This window comes from Oryzias latipes, chromosome 7 (genome assembly GCF_002234675.1).
Source record: "Oryzias latipes chromosome 7, ASM223467v1".
NCBI classification, from domain to species: Eukaryota; Metazoa; Chordata; class Actinopteri; order Beloniformes; family Adrianichthyidae; genus Oryzias; species Oryzias latipes.
The window spans coordinates 17,569,967-17,584,129 of NC_019865.2; the positions used below are offsets into that span (position 1 = coordinate 17,569,967).

General features: G+C 37.8%; 1 protein-coding gene across 4 annotated transcripts in view; it reads left to right on the forward strand.

Annotated features, from left to right (window-relative positions):
- The window catches only part of LOC101172493 (IQ motif and SEC7 domain-containing protein 1), a 103,081-nt gene that overhangs the window by 12,516 nt on the left and 76,402 nt on the right, over positions 1-14,163 (forward strand). For all 4 annotated transcript variants that reach the window (XM_023956711.1, XM_023956702.1, XM_023956703.1 and 1 more), the window contains exon 2: positions 10,797-10,826. In XM_023956711.1, the coding sequence (XP_023812479.1) occupies positions 10,797-10,826 (30 nt within the window). The remainder of the gene's footprint in view (positions 1-10,796; positions 10,827-14,163) is intronic.

Here is a 14,163-nt window from a genome sequence, read left to right on the forward strand (position 1 = left end):
GTTGTAAGGAAAAAATATAACAATCTGTAGTGGTAAAATATTTCAAATTTAGTTTTGTTTTTTCCCCCTCTTTTACAAAAATTAGGCCCTAATCAAAATTAAAACGCCTAAAGAGGAACATAAGTACAAAGTGAGCCTGGCCGATGTGTGTTTTTTTGTTGTTTTTGCAGGTTAACCAATTATCCTCCTCGCAGCTGTCAGAAGCAGCTGACACAGCAAAAGGATCGAAGGCCCTTTGAAGCGTAGTACCTGTGGAGAGCCGCTTGAAAGGCTGCCATGAGTTTTCTGCCAAGTTGGGAGTGCAGGATGGGCGTTTGTGTGTAGACAGCTGACACGGTATGGGCTGAGTCAACAACTAAGCAGAGATGAGGAGCTCCTGCTCGCTGCAAATGTTCTGTCACCGTAGATTGACATCAGCACGGATTTCCTTGTTGCCGGCTGAGTCTTTCACAGCAAATATTTGAGCTGAGCCTTTAATATGAAGCAGTTGTCTTACAAACAATTCAGTCCAGTGGCGCGGTACATAACCTCTGCAGTTCCTCTGTGTTTGACTGAAGTCGGTGACTCTTCGGGTAAACGGTTTGCATATTTTCCACTAATGGAGGCCTGTAAATGTGTGAACTTGCACTCCTGCTTTTAAAGAAATGTCTGTGTCCCATATGTTCTTTCCAGCCCTGAATTTGTCAAAATCCAAGGTTTATATGGGAGAATGCGGCCAAAATGAAGGCATAATCTCTTTGTATTTATCACCCGGACTCATTTTTGTTATTTAGAGCTAAATTTAGTAAATGGAGACACAAAAAATGTAGTGCTTCATGCAGAGAGAGCACGAGATTTGGAAGTCGGATAAAAATCAAACTGTTTTATTATTTTAGTGTGTGTGTGCTGAGGCAAAAGATGCCTGAAAATGCAAACATTAGAAATGAAAATTCTTCAGAGTCCATGGATGAATGAAGTGCTGCCAGAAAAATAATCCCCTAAAGTTTTTTTGGGATGGTATCAAAAAAACCACGGGCGAGACGGGAAAAGAGAAGCTGGTCTTTTAGGTCAGAAAGAACACATTTATGTGTTCTAATTGGAGGCATTATCGAGAAACGCTTGTGTGGAGCACGTTTTGCAGAGTTTTGAAAATGAAACTTCACAACCAGCATACTTGAAATTTAGATTCTAAGTTTGGATGGTTTTTTTTGTTTTGTTTTTTGTAATTTAATTAAATTCATACTAGAAAAAAAAAAAGAGCTGTACGGCAAATGTTTGCACCCGCCAGTTTATATTTGTAAAAAGCCTTTTTCTGAACATTCATGCAGAGGTAAGAATACAATCTTAACTTTAAATGGGCCAATGTAGAGATTTGAGTAAAAATAAATGTGGCATGTATGACATATTATATGACCAATTTCATTAGAATACAGTATCTCTTGTTTAATGCAACAAATGTTATTTTTGTACACATTTGAATATGTTTTAATAAATAACAAAGAATTTTGACAGGTCAGCAACTTTTTGTTTTGACTACTAATCCTCTAGAATAATTTTTAACTAATTCTATACTTGAGCATCTAATTTATATTTTATAATTCACCACAGAAAAAAGTAAAGGTTATTTTTGATAATATTTACAAATTTAGAGACAACTTTAACAAAACAAATATCTTACTGAATCTGGAACCTCTGTAGAGGATTAAACCATTTAAAAAATGTCAATTTTAGTAAACATATTATCAGGATAAACTGATTTGTTTTTAATTTTTTAATTATAAATTTTTTAGCTCAGGTTTTTCGGTCAACTTCAAGGCCTTCTCTGAAGGAATAAAAAATATCTGAATCATGTATCAATTATATTTTATCCATTCCCTTTTATTGTGTTTATGATTGTTATGCTGCTTCCAGACAGACATATTTTCATATTAGAGCCTTTAACCAATCGCATTTCAGCTGTCCTTTGTTGCCAGGCAGGGTCAGAGCTAAAGAGGCCTTCGCTATCAGTTCTGAAGGCCCCTAATGCAAAATCAATGTCGGACATTAATTTCCTTCAACCAATCAGATTCTAGCAGGCTTAGGCAACTTCACAGTATTCAGACCTTCTGATCGGACAGAAGTTTCAGAAATACAGGAAAACTTTCCCACATGCAGCCTTGTCCAGTTTGACACAGAGCCACAGGGCACTTTTTGATCCGTCTCAGTTAAAAACAGAGCTGACTGTAATTTACTCCATGGAGGATTTTGCAGGAAAATCTCCCACTGATCTCCTTGACTTCTTTCATCAGAAAAATCGGAGTGAGATTGCGAAACAGCTGTACAGATTTGTCCGAAATTGTGTGTTTGGCGCTGACCATCCCTGTGTCCACTGCGTCTGTCGTGTGGACATTTTGGGCTTTAAAGCAAATTTAAACCTACGCTGAAACACAACTGGACAGACTCGGCTATCAGCACTGGCCTTGATGGAATAGGAAAGGACTTCTTGATGGAATTGAAGCGCAGAAATCTACATTTTACATGAGGAAAGAGAGAAGGATGGATTTTGTCTTCAAATGATTCAATTTTTTGATGCGTGAAATGATAAATATCATAATAAATAATATTTCAAATTGTTGTGGTTGTTTTCAATGTTTTTTGCTGGCTGTAATTGCATAACAAGATTTGTTCACTGTTTTGTTTATTCTGTTTATTTAGAGGCACTTATTGTGGCTACAGGAATTTTCAATATGCAATGCAAAGCTCATTTCTGCATTGTAAATGAGGGGTTGAGTGATTCAGGCGTAGCGCTACTGAAGGCCTGGGTGTGTAATGCATAGTCCACCACTGAAAAATTTAAAATCAATCAGCATGATCTCACTTGTCTTTAATTGGCTGGTTTTGTGGCTCATTTCCAAAGCAGAGCTCTGTGGCAAAGTTAAAATCCAAAAGATGAGAGAATACAAAAAAAAAAGGTGTGAAATTGCAGGATGAACCAGTGGTATAGAGGTTGTAAAAGCTCAAAATATTTAGTAACCCTAAAAAAAGCAAAAGAATGGATATTGCAAGTAAAGGTTTCATTTGTTTCATTATTTTTTTTTATTGTAGTGTTTTACTCTTGTTTTTTAATCACTGCATAAAGAATAACGCCATTCCTCTTTTTTAAAACATGCAGTTGAATATATCTTTTGTAAATAAATGTTTATATTTAAAATCATATAGTAGATTTATTTATTATTTTATTTATATTTATTTAGATGCTTTATTTTTACATCCAAGTTCATTTTTGATCATCAATAAGAAATGTATTTCTAAAGACCCTCTGGTTCCTCCATAAGATCCATCCCAGTATAGAAAATAAACAAAGGAACTCCAGCTTTAGCTTGATCTTGCTTAATTATTGTGTGTTTTACATGTCCTATATTGATACTTAAAATAACAGGAATTGCAGATATATTGGTGTGTAATTCATACATAGCAAAAAAAAAAAAGAAAAGTAAGAATTTTTATAAACAGTTAATTTAGCAGAATGTCCAGCAGATATTTTGGTGTCTTTCGCCCTACTGGTTGTTCCATCTCCCTTGTTCTATACAGATGACTGTATAGCAGGAATGTCCCGTCAAGTCACATTCCAGCTCAGAAAACTGGAACAACACAAGTCTAGTTCTCCCTCTACTCTGCTATTTATATTTTTAAATGGTCCTTTTCCTGGATAATATTCATGTACTGTTTCTAAAAAGTGAACACATACTTTTTTTCTCCTAATGTATTCCCTACACATTGCAATCTCAATATATTTAAAACAAAATCTAAAAAACACACCTAAATATTTCATAAACACACACAAGATCTTAAAATTCATTCAAATCCCGACCCAACCCCCCCTTTGAAAAGAAGTCTGTGTATGAATGTTTATTGACTTTTTACACAGAATACCTGGCGCAGCATTCAGCTTTCCAAGCAGAACTGATATATGAACTTGGCCAAACTCCAGCTTGACAGCAATAATGATGAGTCACCGGGTCAGGATATCCATTCTGAGGTCCCGTCCCCTTACTGGTTGCTTGTCATTCTGCTTGGCATTCATCTAAATAATGTATTGACTGTCCACACAGTGTCAGAGAAGATAATTTGAGATGTGAAGAAAGGCCTTTGGACTCCTATTCACGACTTTCACCATCATATTCCAACATGAATGTGTGTGAAAGTGTGTGCCTGTGACAGACTGACACCATCATTTTGTAGCAGTGTAGTTCATGCACCGCTAACTCCACCGAGATAAATAATTTGTTAGAGTCACAAGAGGCAAACCTCTGGAGAGAACTGGGCTGAGTCATTAGCTCTGCATTCCCCGACACATTTATACTTGTAATTCATTGCTGATTTACCCTGAACTCTTAGGCATGAATAAAAGGGTGTTAGGAGTATAAGTGGACAAAGAAACACACGATAAGTACCTCAAATCTCTTAAAAGTGAGGTGAAAACCTCAGCCCACACATGTTGTTGAATTTAATCTTTTTTAATCTTTTAGCCATTCTGTGGGAGTCATGAATGCTTTTATGTCGACCTGTCTGTACTAATGTGATGCCCTTTATGTGGATACTTTATGCCACAGAATATTTTAATGCCTGCAGTCGCTCCAGAACGCTGTGGCACGCCTTTTAACAGCAACTAAAAGAGGTGAAGATGTAGCCCCCAGGCTTTTGTCTTTGTGCTGGCTTGCTGATAGCTTTAGAATTGATTTTATTTGGTAAATTTACTATATTCTTAACCCTTTTAACACAGGAGACATCCCTGGCGACACATAAATAATACACGCTCTTTGACATACTGTAAATCTTAGGCTGTTTTTATGCGAATCAGCTGATTCTGACACAAAGAAAAGTGGCTTTTCATACGGGCTTTGCACCAACATGCAAAACATTACTCAAGTAAAGTGTTGCATAACGGCCAAACCCGCTTTTCTCAACTGATTTATGTTGATTGCTTGACCAGGGGTGTCCAATTCTAGATTCCATTCCAAATGATAGACATGGTATTGTAGAATTTCAGCCAGGCACAAACTGCAATCATTAATTTCTCCTCCATGATACATTTTAGTAGAATACTACATTTATACCCAATACATTTAGAGTTATTTAGTTCTCTGTTTCCTTTATTTTTATAACCTGTGAGAAGCCATGGTGACATCAGTGTAACGTAAAAAGACACCATAAATGTGTTCTGTGGTCCACTTGGTCTGTGGTATTTCCCACAAATCCCGCAAATTTTTTGTTTTTTATAGATGTTATTTTATTTTTCTATTGACTCTTAGTCAGTAAAACCGATGGTGTGCCTTAATATTTTTGTCGGTGCTGGACTGTGGAATCATTTGTTTGTTAAAGATTCGAAATAACTAATGTTGATTAAATTTCCTAATTGATTGAACTTCATTTGCTTGTCATGGTAGAAGGTGGTTGTGTTTTTAATTTTACTTTAGAGCTTTTAAAAAATGAAAGCTTTTGTCATTTTGAGACCATGATTCACATTTTTTTTTTCTGTTTATGTGGTGCACCGATTGTGGTGTACTTCAGATGGAAGGGGGTCAGTGTGTGGTTCTTCTAAGGCTGTTGCTGATTTTAAAATGTTACCTCACTTCAGACAAAAATGAAAGAATTTTACTGTTAGTTTTTTCTCTTAACATTTAAGCTTCTTTTTTTCCCACCTTGTTCTATTTATGATGTGCTGCTTGCCTGCTTTGTTCACCACTTTAACACACTGTGGTCAATCGAAGGTGCTATAAAATGATCCCTTTTCATCCTGAGGGGAATAATCACTTTTTGATGATGAGGGGATTAAGTTACCTCCCTGTAATCAGAAAACATAGCAACATACAGAATATATAGAAATAAAATGTGTGTCATAGGCTTCAAAAGGTCGATTGAATATTTTTTTCTGTGAATATAAGGAAGCATTAAACCCACAAATAATTTCTTTAATTTTCTAGAATGATGAAGTGCTATAAGTCATTTATTTGGGTGTATTCATGCTCCTGTCTTTGGCAGCAAAAAACAAATAATGAGTTTCTAATTACATTGGGCAAGGCATTTCCTGGAGGAGGCGAGTAGAAAGTAAAGCAGCTTTAAGAAGAATGCGTCCAAGCCTTTATGATGCATGGCATTGCATGTGAAGGCAAAACAAAACCATAGAGTGAAAAAGAAAAAGGAAAAATGCTGCATCCATATCAAGAGTAATTCACGTGCAAAGACTTGAAATGGGTTTTGAGCTGTGCAGTAGACGATGTTCTGCTCCATTTGGAGGCGTTCAGGAGGCTATGATTAAACGAGCACACTGGTGCATTTTCTGCAGTCGTGTCCAGTTGCACTTACTCTTGCAGAAAGGCAGATTGATAAACCCTGAGTCAGCGCTTTTTGCCCTGCCTGTGCCCTTTCCTCCCTTCCACCCTCACAACAGGAAACAGACTGTCCTTGTTGCAACAGATTCTGTATCTGAAGCACAGCAGGATTTTAACCTGCACACAAACGTGCAGATAAAGGATGAGGCAATGTCTCTGACATGTCAGGAAAGCTTGAAGTTCAGGGTTTTGCATAGAGGTAGCTACTCAGGATAAGTCTAAAACCAGCTGCAGATTTAGCCTCTTTTCAGGTCTATGTGGGAAAAAAATCTTATTCTGGAATTCTAGATGGGAAATAATGCTTCCAATAGGATTTAGGCCTTTCATGCATTATTTAAAGGCTTTGGGAATGCACCTCAATGAGCCTCTGTAGACTGTGTTTCTATGCACTGTGGGAAGAAAACAGTTTTAACTGGATTGTAACTTCTATTCAAATGTCCATCCATCATCATAAGGATGCCAGAGTCTGTTATGATGAAATAAAAGTAAAATGCCTCTTTTGTTGTATGTCTTGGTTGGCTGAAAAAGAGGTTAATTAGTGCTCAAAACAATCCTCTGCTACAAATATACTAGATTTTTAATTTTAATTTTTGTATACCGCTGGTTTATTGAGCTAGATTTTGTAGATTCTAAATCTTAACCTGACAGACCTTTCTTTGTCTTTGCCTTTTATGGCTTACAATACATATTTATTTTACAACTGCGTCTCCCCTGAACTATAAAATACCTATATCCATATTGCAAGAAAGCAGATAATCCTTTTTATCTTTTTTATTTTTCTTTGAAAACATTGCTGCCTTTACTGCTTTTGCTGTGGCTAAGTAGCCAAAACTAAAAAGAAAACTTTATACATATCAGGCATGATCTCTTAGGGCCCAAAGTGAGGTTCCACATAAATATCAATGACTAATGGTACATCACAGTGTGGGAGATGTAGTAGACAGGCCATCTGTCTTTTTTGTAGAGGTTTGAAAGCACTGCAATCTCGTAGTAAAACAACGTTTCATGACATACGAAGACTTGGTACTGAAATGTACATAGCTGTGAACCTGCATTTGCTATGAAACGCATGGTTGGATGTGATGCAGAGGCAAAAAATGTTTTTAAGGTTCCCAGGTTGGACAAACCCTTTGTTTTAGAAGATAAATGGGGTCAAAGAAAAAAAAATAGAATTAAGCCACCAAACTAAAGAGTCAAGAAGAACGAGGTGTAAATAAATAAACAGTTGGGTAAGCATGGATTTACTTAAAAAAAAAAGAACCGATAATTCCTGGAGATTGTGTTTCCAGAGGGAAGCTAAAAGGCGTAATGGCTGAGTCAGTTACTGTATTGCCTTTACCTCATTGTTTTCTCCATAAGAAAAGTGAAAAGGACCAACAAGGCGTCTCATGAATTCACCCTGATGCGGCCATGCAGCTGCTTTATTGTTCCTCTGGGCTATGGTTCACAGCATAGGCTACATATTATTTCTGTGAGGGGTATGGTCTTTGCTTTTGCAGCGCTGTTTCTTGCATTGTATAAAAAACAAATGCAACAAATCTGATACTTACAAAACCCAAACTTCTAAGATATTTCAATCCAAACAAATATCCATTCACATCTGGAGGATATTTCCTGATAATGAAATCGTTAATGTTGTCCATGTTTTAAATTTTGTGTGTCTATCACTCAAAGTACCTTTAGTCTAACCCAGGGGTCGGGAACCTTTTTGGCCAAGAGAGCCATAAACGCCACATATTTTTAAATGTAATTTCGAAAGAGCCATACAATAATGTAGTGTCTCTTTCCCACACTGAGGCATGGAGACTTAACCTCATTTAAGGTTCTTTATTCTGGTTACTGCAGACCGCAACAAACGCCGTAAAATTAATTCAGCAACTCCTGAATCTCCTGTCGACACGAGACGAGAGAGAGCGCTTCTACCAACTTTATATTCACCTGCTCCCGCTCCAGGCCTCCCATTTCCCTTATTCGGCCCATAGCTGAACCCCATTGGTCCAAACTACCTAACAACAGGCTGAGCGACAGAACTGAGAGCCAATCAGATCTCTGCTTGACGCGTTCAATGAACCCCAGAACCTTTAACGCGGCCCGACAGCCAAGTTAAACTCAGTCCGCGACAATATGTTTAAAACTAAATATACAAGTGAATGTGTGGATTTGATGTAATTTCAACATTTTTAAAGTACAATAAGTCTGTGGATTATTTTTAATAACATTGTTATGCTATTGCTAATAAATGATGAGTGTTTCTCGTGGTAGTTTTGCTGATGGTCTAGTCTGGTTATGTGGTGAGTTTCTGCTTCATGCAGGCGTTGAGACTTTAAACGTGATCGTAGGTCTGAATGTTCTGTAGATGTGACAAAGACTGCTCACATGCAGACGGGGAGCCAAACACACACTCACACGCTGCAGTGAGTGACGGGCATTGGGTTTTACGTTTTTACAATCCCTGCGCGGTTCATCTGCTGCCTGTCCCCACAACCCCTCACCCCCACCCTCTGCTTTCTCCCTCACACATCCCGTCTCTGCATCTGCGCGCTCTTTCTCAGAGACGGGAGCGCGAACTTTTAGGCACGGCAATTCACAGGTTTCCAGTTGGTACAAACTCTGTGAAATAATAGATAATTGTAAACTTATAGCGCTGGCGCAGATTTCTCTCTCTAAGCACCGCTACTACTGCGCGCCTCTGGCATCGCATCGCGCCCGAGAAGGACTGGTCTAATGAAAAAAAAAACTATAATTAAAGATTTGTCTGCGAGCCACATGTGACCATCAAAAGAGCCATATATGGCTCGCGAGCCATAGGTTCCCGACCCCTGGTCTAACCCTTTCCACTGAATCAATTATACTTGGGATATTCCACCAAGGGCAACAACCCTCAACAGCATAAGTCCTGGAATCATTTAGGCACTGAAACCTCACCTCCTTAAAAAGGGGCAATTCAAGAAGGTTGCTGTCTCTTGTGGTTAAGAAAGAAGAATTTGGAAGTCAAAGCTGTCAATTTATCAGTCAGTTTATATTCTTACTCTGTCATAATCGGGGGCTGTGGGCTACAAATGAGCACTAGAGATCATGGGTACATCATGTGGAAAAAATGAGCTTCCTTTGCAAGTTGGCTGGGGTCTCTGCTAAAGAAAGGATACAAACCTCAGTCCTGAAAGAGATAAAAATAGTCCAGATACTCCTACACACAGAAAACCCACTTGAGATGTTCTGGACATCTAAGAATGGTACTCCGTTTCTGGCTAGGCATTATGGGTTTGTCCAAATAGGTGAATACCCTAAGGCAGACTTTGGAACATGCCGGTGAAATTACTATTTTCTGCTGGCATGGGAAGGTTTCTGAATCTTCCCAAACAATTAGGAAGAGATCTCCAGGGAGAGAAATCTAATGATACTTTCACACCAGAACTTTAACTTGAGTTCAAGAATGCACTTTGAGCATGTTCTTAACGCTCGTTTAGCATATGGTGTTCATGATGAACAAGCAGGGAGGGGATGCTTCTTCTTTTTTGTCTTTTGCTGCTGTTTACCACCGCATGTCCGCCACCTATAGTTGGAAAGACTTGTTGCAAAATGTTATTTTTTCCTCCATTATCAATTTTCAACTGCTTTTTAATTCTGTGAATTAAAAGAGACGTCATCCAAAGTTCAACTGGTTTACTTTATTTTATTTTTTTACAAAAACCCTTAAACGGTCGTAGAAATTTACATAGTGCCACGTGAACGTGAGAGTTTTGAGTGCAAAAGCCCAAAACATGCATATATGCGCATTTACTTACACTTTCCATTGAAAAAGGTCATTGCAGAAGGCGGTGTGGATGTAGCTTAAGCGTCTTTGCTTCTTTTGCCACCTCAGCCCAAATCCAGAGAAGCAGCAGACATCAGCTCGGATGTCTTCTTTGTTTTGCTGTCAAAGAATGTGCTTATTAACAACAAAAATTGTACTTTTGATTTCCTTCGGTGCTGACTTTATATCCTTGTTGATTTGGCCTAATAAACTTTTACGGTACTTATTTTTTTTTAAATCCGTCTTTTTTTATACTCTTATTTTCAGCCACTTTAGAAGATTAAAGCTTCAAGTTCGATGTTATTCCGTCATTGTATCTATTTTTCCCCTTCATATATTAATAATACAATGATAATGGAACAAAATAATGTAATTTAGGTCAACCAAGAATACTCCCCAGTAAATTTGTCTATTGACGGCTGTAGTAGAAACCACTTTTTCTAGAGATGGCATCTAATCTGTTCAATAGAAGAGCTCTAATGGTGGTGGACTGTAAACCTTTGTGCAGCAGGTACTATATCTGCAGAGTCCAGTAATGGTGGCCACTGAGGCATTTTATGTTAACGTATATGTCCTCTGATATCTGACTTACTGCAGCATCCCCTTTTCTGCCTGCTTTAAAATTTTTGACCCTTTTCATTTTCTGATTTCAGGTCCGAGTACGACCCGTCCAGAATGGTCAGGTACGTTCAGCTGCTCAATGACAACAATCTTTATACATCCGAGCATTTTTTTAATTTAATCACAAGGTTCTATTGCTTGTAAATTAAAAAATCTAGCCTCATAAAATCTGCAACATAAGTGGTAAATTAGTTTTTGTTTAACACGTTATAATAGACACATTTTTTGGGAACTTGAGCAGGTAGAAATCGGTAGGAGTGCCTCTTCTGTCTGGTCTTAAAACTTCATGTGAATCCATCTTGCTGTGAGTGCAGCTCCAGATCATGTCCCCACATTCACTTCTCTCTGCGATAAACCTGCTGCTTATCTGTAGTGTTTCTCTTTGAGGGTGCTTCACTTTAAGGTCCAAACGCCTTCTAACTGTGAAGTGCTGAGTATTAAGAATGCAATGGGGTTTAAATGAGTTTTGAAAAAGCGTGCAGTGCAGCTTGTCTTGAGCTTTAGTAGAAAATGTCCTGGGCCATGTTTTTTATTTTCTTTGGGTCATCTACTGTCTGTGCTGCCAGAGCTTCAGGGGCAACTCTCCCAAACAAATAGACACGGGGAGCCACAGCCTGGAAAAAAGCTCTAGTATTTGTCTACATACTAGATTTTTTTTTGTATCGTTTTCCCTTAGTGTGTTATGTGGGAAATATTCATAACCAAATTATATTACCTAAAGAGAGAATTCTCAATCAATATCTAGTGATTGATAAGTATGACTCAATATTAGCTTATCCATGTTTGAGGATCAATTTGATTTAAACTCTTTAAAAAAGTGAAAGACTGTGGGAACAGGGGGAGTATTTGAAAACAATTCCCCCTCAAAAAGAAAGATATTATGTAGATATAACTGTAAATTTTGGTTTCCTGCAACTTGTATTACGAGGATTTGTTACACTCTGAAGCTTACTGTATCAATAATTGAAAAACAGCTATAAAATATTTACTGATCAGAGACGAGAAAGTATTAGTTTTTTTTCTCGCAAATCAGAAAAAATAAATGAAAAAGAATTGTCTAAAAAATATCCAATATTCTAACTTCTCTCGTGTTCCTTGCAGAAACAGATGTACATCAGTCTGCCTCCTACTTTTGTTTCGACCTTATTTTCCACATTTTTCAGCTGTAGTTAGTGCAGTGGAAATGGAGGACAATGCTTCAGAGGCAAACAATCCCATCTCACCAAATCTATGTTTTGATGTGGTTGGAAACATCCCAAATGGCAGCAGCTGTATGCGTTCTTGGTCGTGCATTTGGCCTAATCTCAGAATGTTCCCTTTGTTACTATAAAGCTGGCACCCCATAATTTTTATCCTCATTGTGTTTAAAAAAAAAAAAGATGCAGAATGCAAGATCATCATCCTTGTCTGACTTTTTAACCTTCGTGACAGGCAAACTATAGATTTAATGTTAAACAGTGAAGGTCTGATGCATATTTAGTCATTTTTCCTAGTAATGTAAAATGGTTAAGGTGATAACAACTGACTTTTTTGTCAGAACTTATAAAAAATAGAGGAAATAGTGTTTTTAACAGTTTTTTACACAGGAATGAATCCATTAATAATTTAAATAGAAAAATACATGTTTCATTTAAAATCTTGATTCATGCTCTTCAATACATTCACCAAAAAACAGGTACCATGCAGCTCCTTAAAGCCCCTTAAAAGCACAGCAAAGGACACCAAAGTGGTGCTACAACAAAGCTCCATTCATGTAGAACACCCAATGAAAAACAGACACAGCTCAATGAGATGCATTAGCAGGTAAGTGCATCCTGTCTCTTAGCACTTTCATAAGCGAATTCTGCTCCATCAGTATGCTTTGCAAACATCTGTGGGTTCATAAAAAGGAGGTTTGAATATCACAAGAAATAAGTTTTAACAAAACAACAACTTTACTTTGTTGAAGGTTTTATTGCTAGTATTTAAATCAGTCTTTTTGTTTACATTTTTGCATAGTCAAATTGGACACTTTCAACAACCAGGTGCAGCAATACAACAAAGCGACAGAAAGTCTGATTGGTAATACGTCTTTGACCTATTCAGATTTAAAATATTGCAGAGAAAATTCTTTAAACTTGTGATTGAAGGCTCTGTGAATCAGACTAGTTCTGATCAAGGATGAAAAAAAAGTGAAATTCTCTGTTTAATCTGAATATCTTCATTTGTTTGGGGTACAGTAAATGTACCCCACATTGTTACCTGCCTATACCTTGTGGTTTCTCTGGATATCTCCGTTGACAATTTGAAGAAAGGCTGTTCACCAAAACGAAGAGAGAATGAACACAATTTCTGCAGCTGCTGTTAAAGAAGAATGAACTACATCCAGTTGAAGGTTTTGGGAACAAACAATGATTCTGCCAGCTTTTATGGCTGAAACACTCTTCTGCATCTTTCTTTTTATAAATCTAAGAAATTGTGACATCACACCTTTGAGGTGTCAAACCTCAAGCCTCGAGGGAACGTGTCCTACATGTTTTGCAATTAACCTGCCGTTGAGGTTCCTTATTGGCTAAACACACCAGGTAATCAGCAGCAGATAAGGCAGGATTTCTTAAAAACCAGCAAGATGCTAATGCCCCTAAAAGAAAAGAAATAAAACCTCCTGCTGGAGCCAGTTTTAATGCCCCCTGTGGTGCAAGCCGTCTAATTATTTCTGACATTAGCGTTGCTTTACATCCTTAAAGGCCCACCCCAGTCATCTTTTTATCTATTGTGAAAGCGTTCCCAGGGGTCAATTTTATTACGATTATGCCATTTTTAGTTGTTTTCTAGGACAAAGTTTATGCATCGCGGCAGGAGTTCATCAGAGATCTGCTCAGTTGTGGACAGGACTCAGTTGTGGGGCGGGACTGTTGGGGCAGAAGTAAACCTCCACTAATATCCCATCAGCCCTTTGTTTACACTCTGGATACCTTACAGCTCCCTTACAACCCTAAGTTGACATTAGTGGTAAAACAAAAATGACGAGCATTATCAAAGCAATCCAGCCGTTCAGTTTTGAGTCAGATGCCTACTCAGACGAGGAAAACAAAGACGTTAATGGATCCATTAGTCTGCTGGTGGATGCATCAGAATAGAGCAGAGCAGGGAGACTTTGCCCTATTCATTTCAGTTGCTGCCTAGCAAACGAGAGCTTTTTCAAACGACATTTTATAGTCTGCTCCTGATTCCTCCTGATTTGAAAAATCATCATTCCTCCATCATGGGAAAAATGCTACAGAAACATGTTAAAAACACCAAAAAGCCCTTTTTTATTGGAGTGGGTGAGAAAGGCGTCAATTGAAGTAAGGTCAAAGTAAGGTCAAACACAGAATCAGTGAAATCTCATTATGATCGCACATTAAATCCTTCATATCT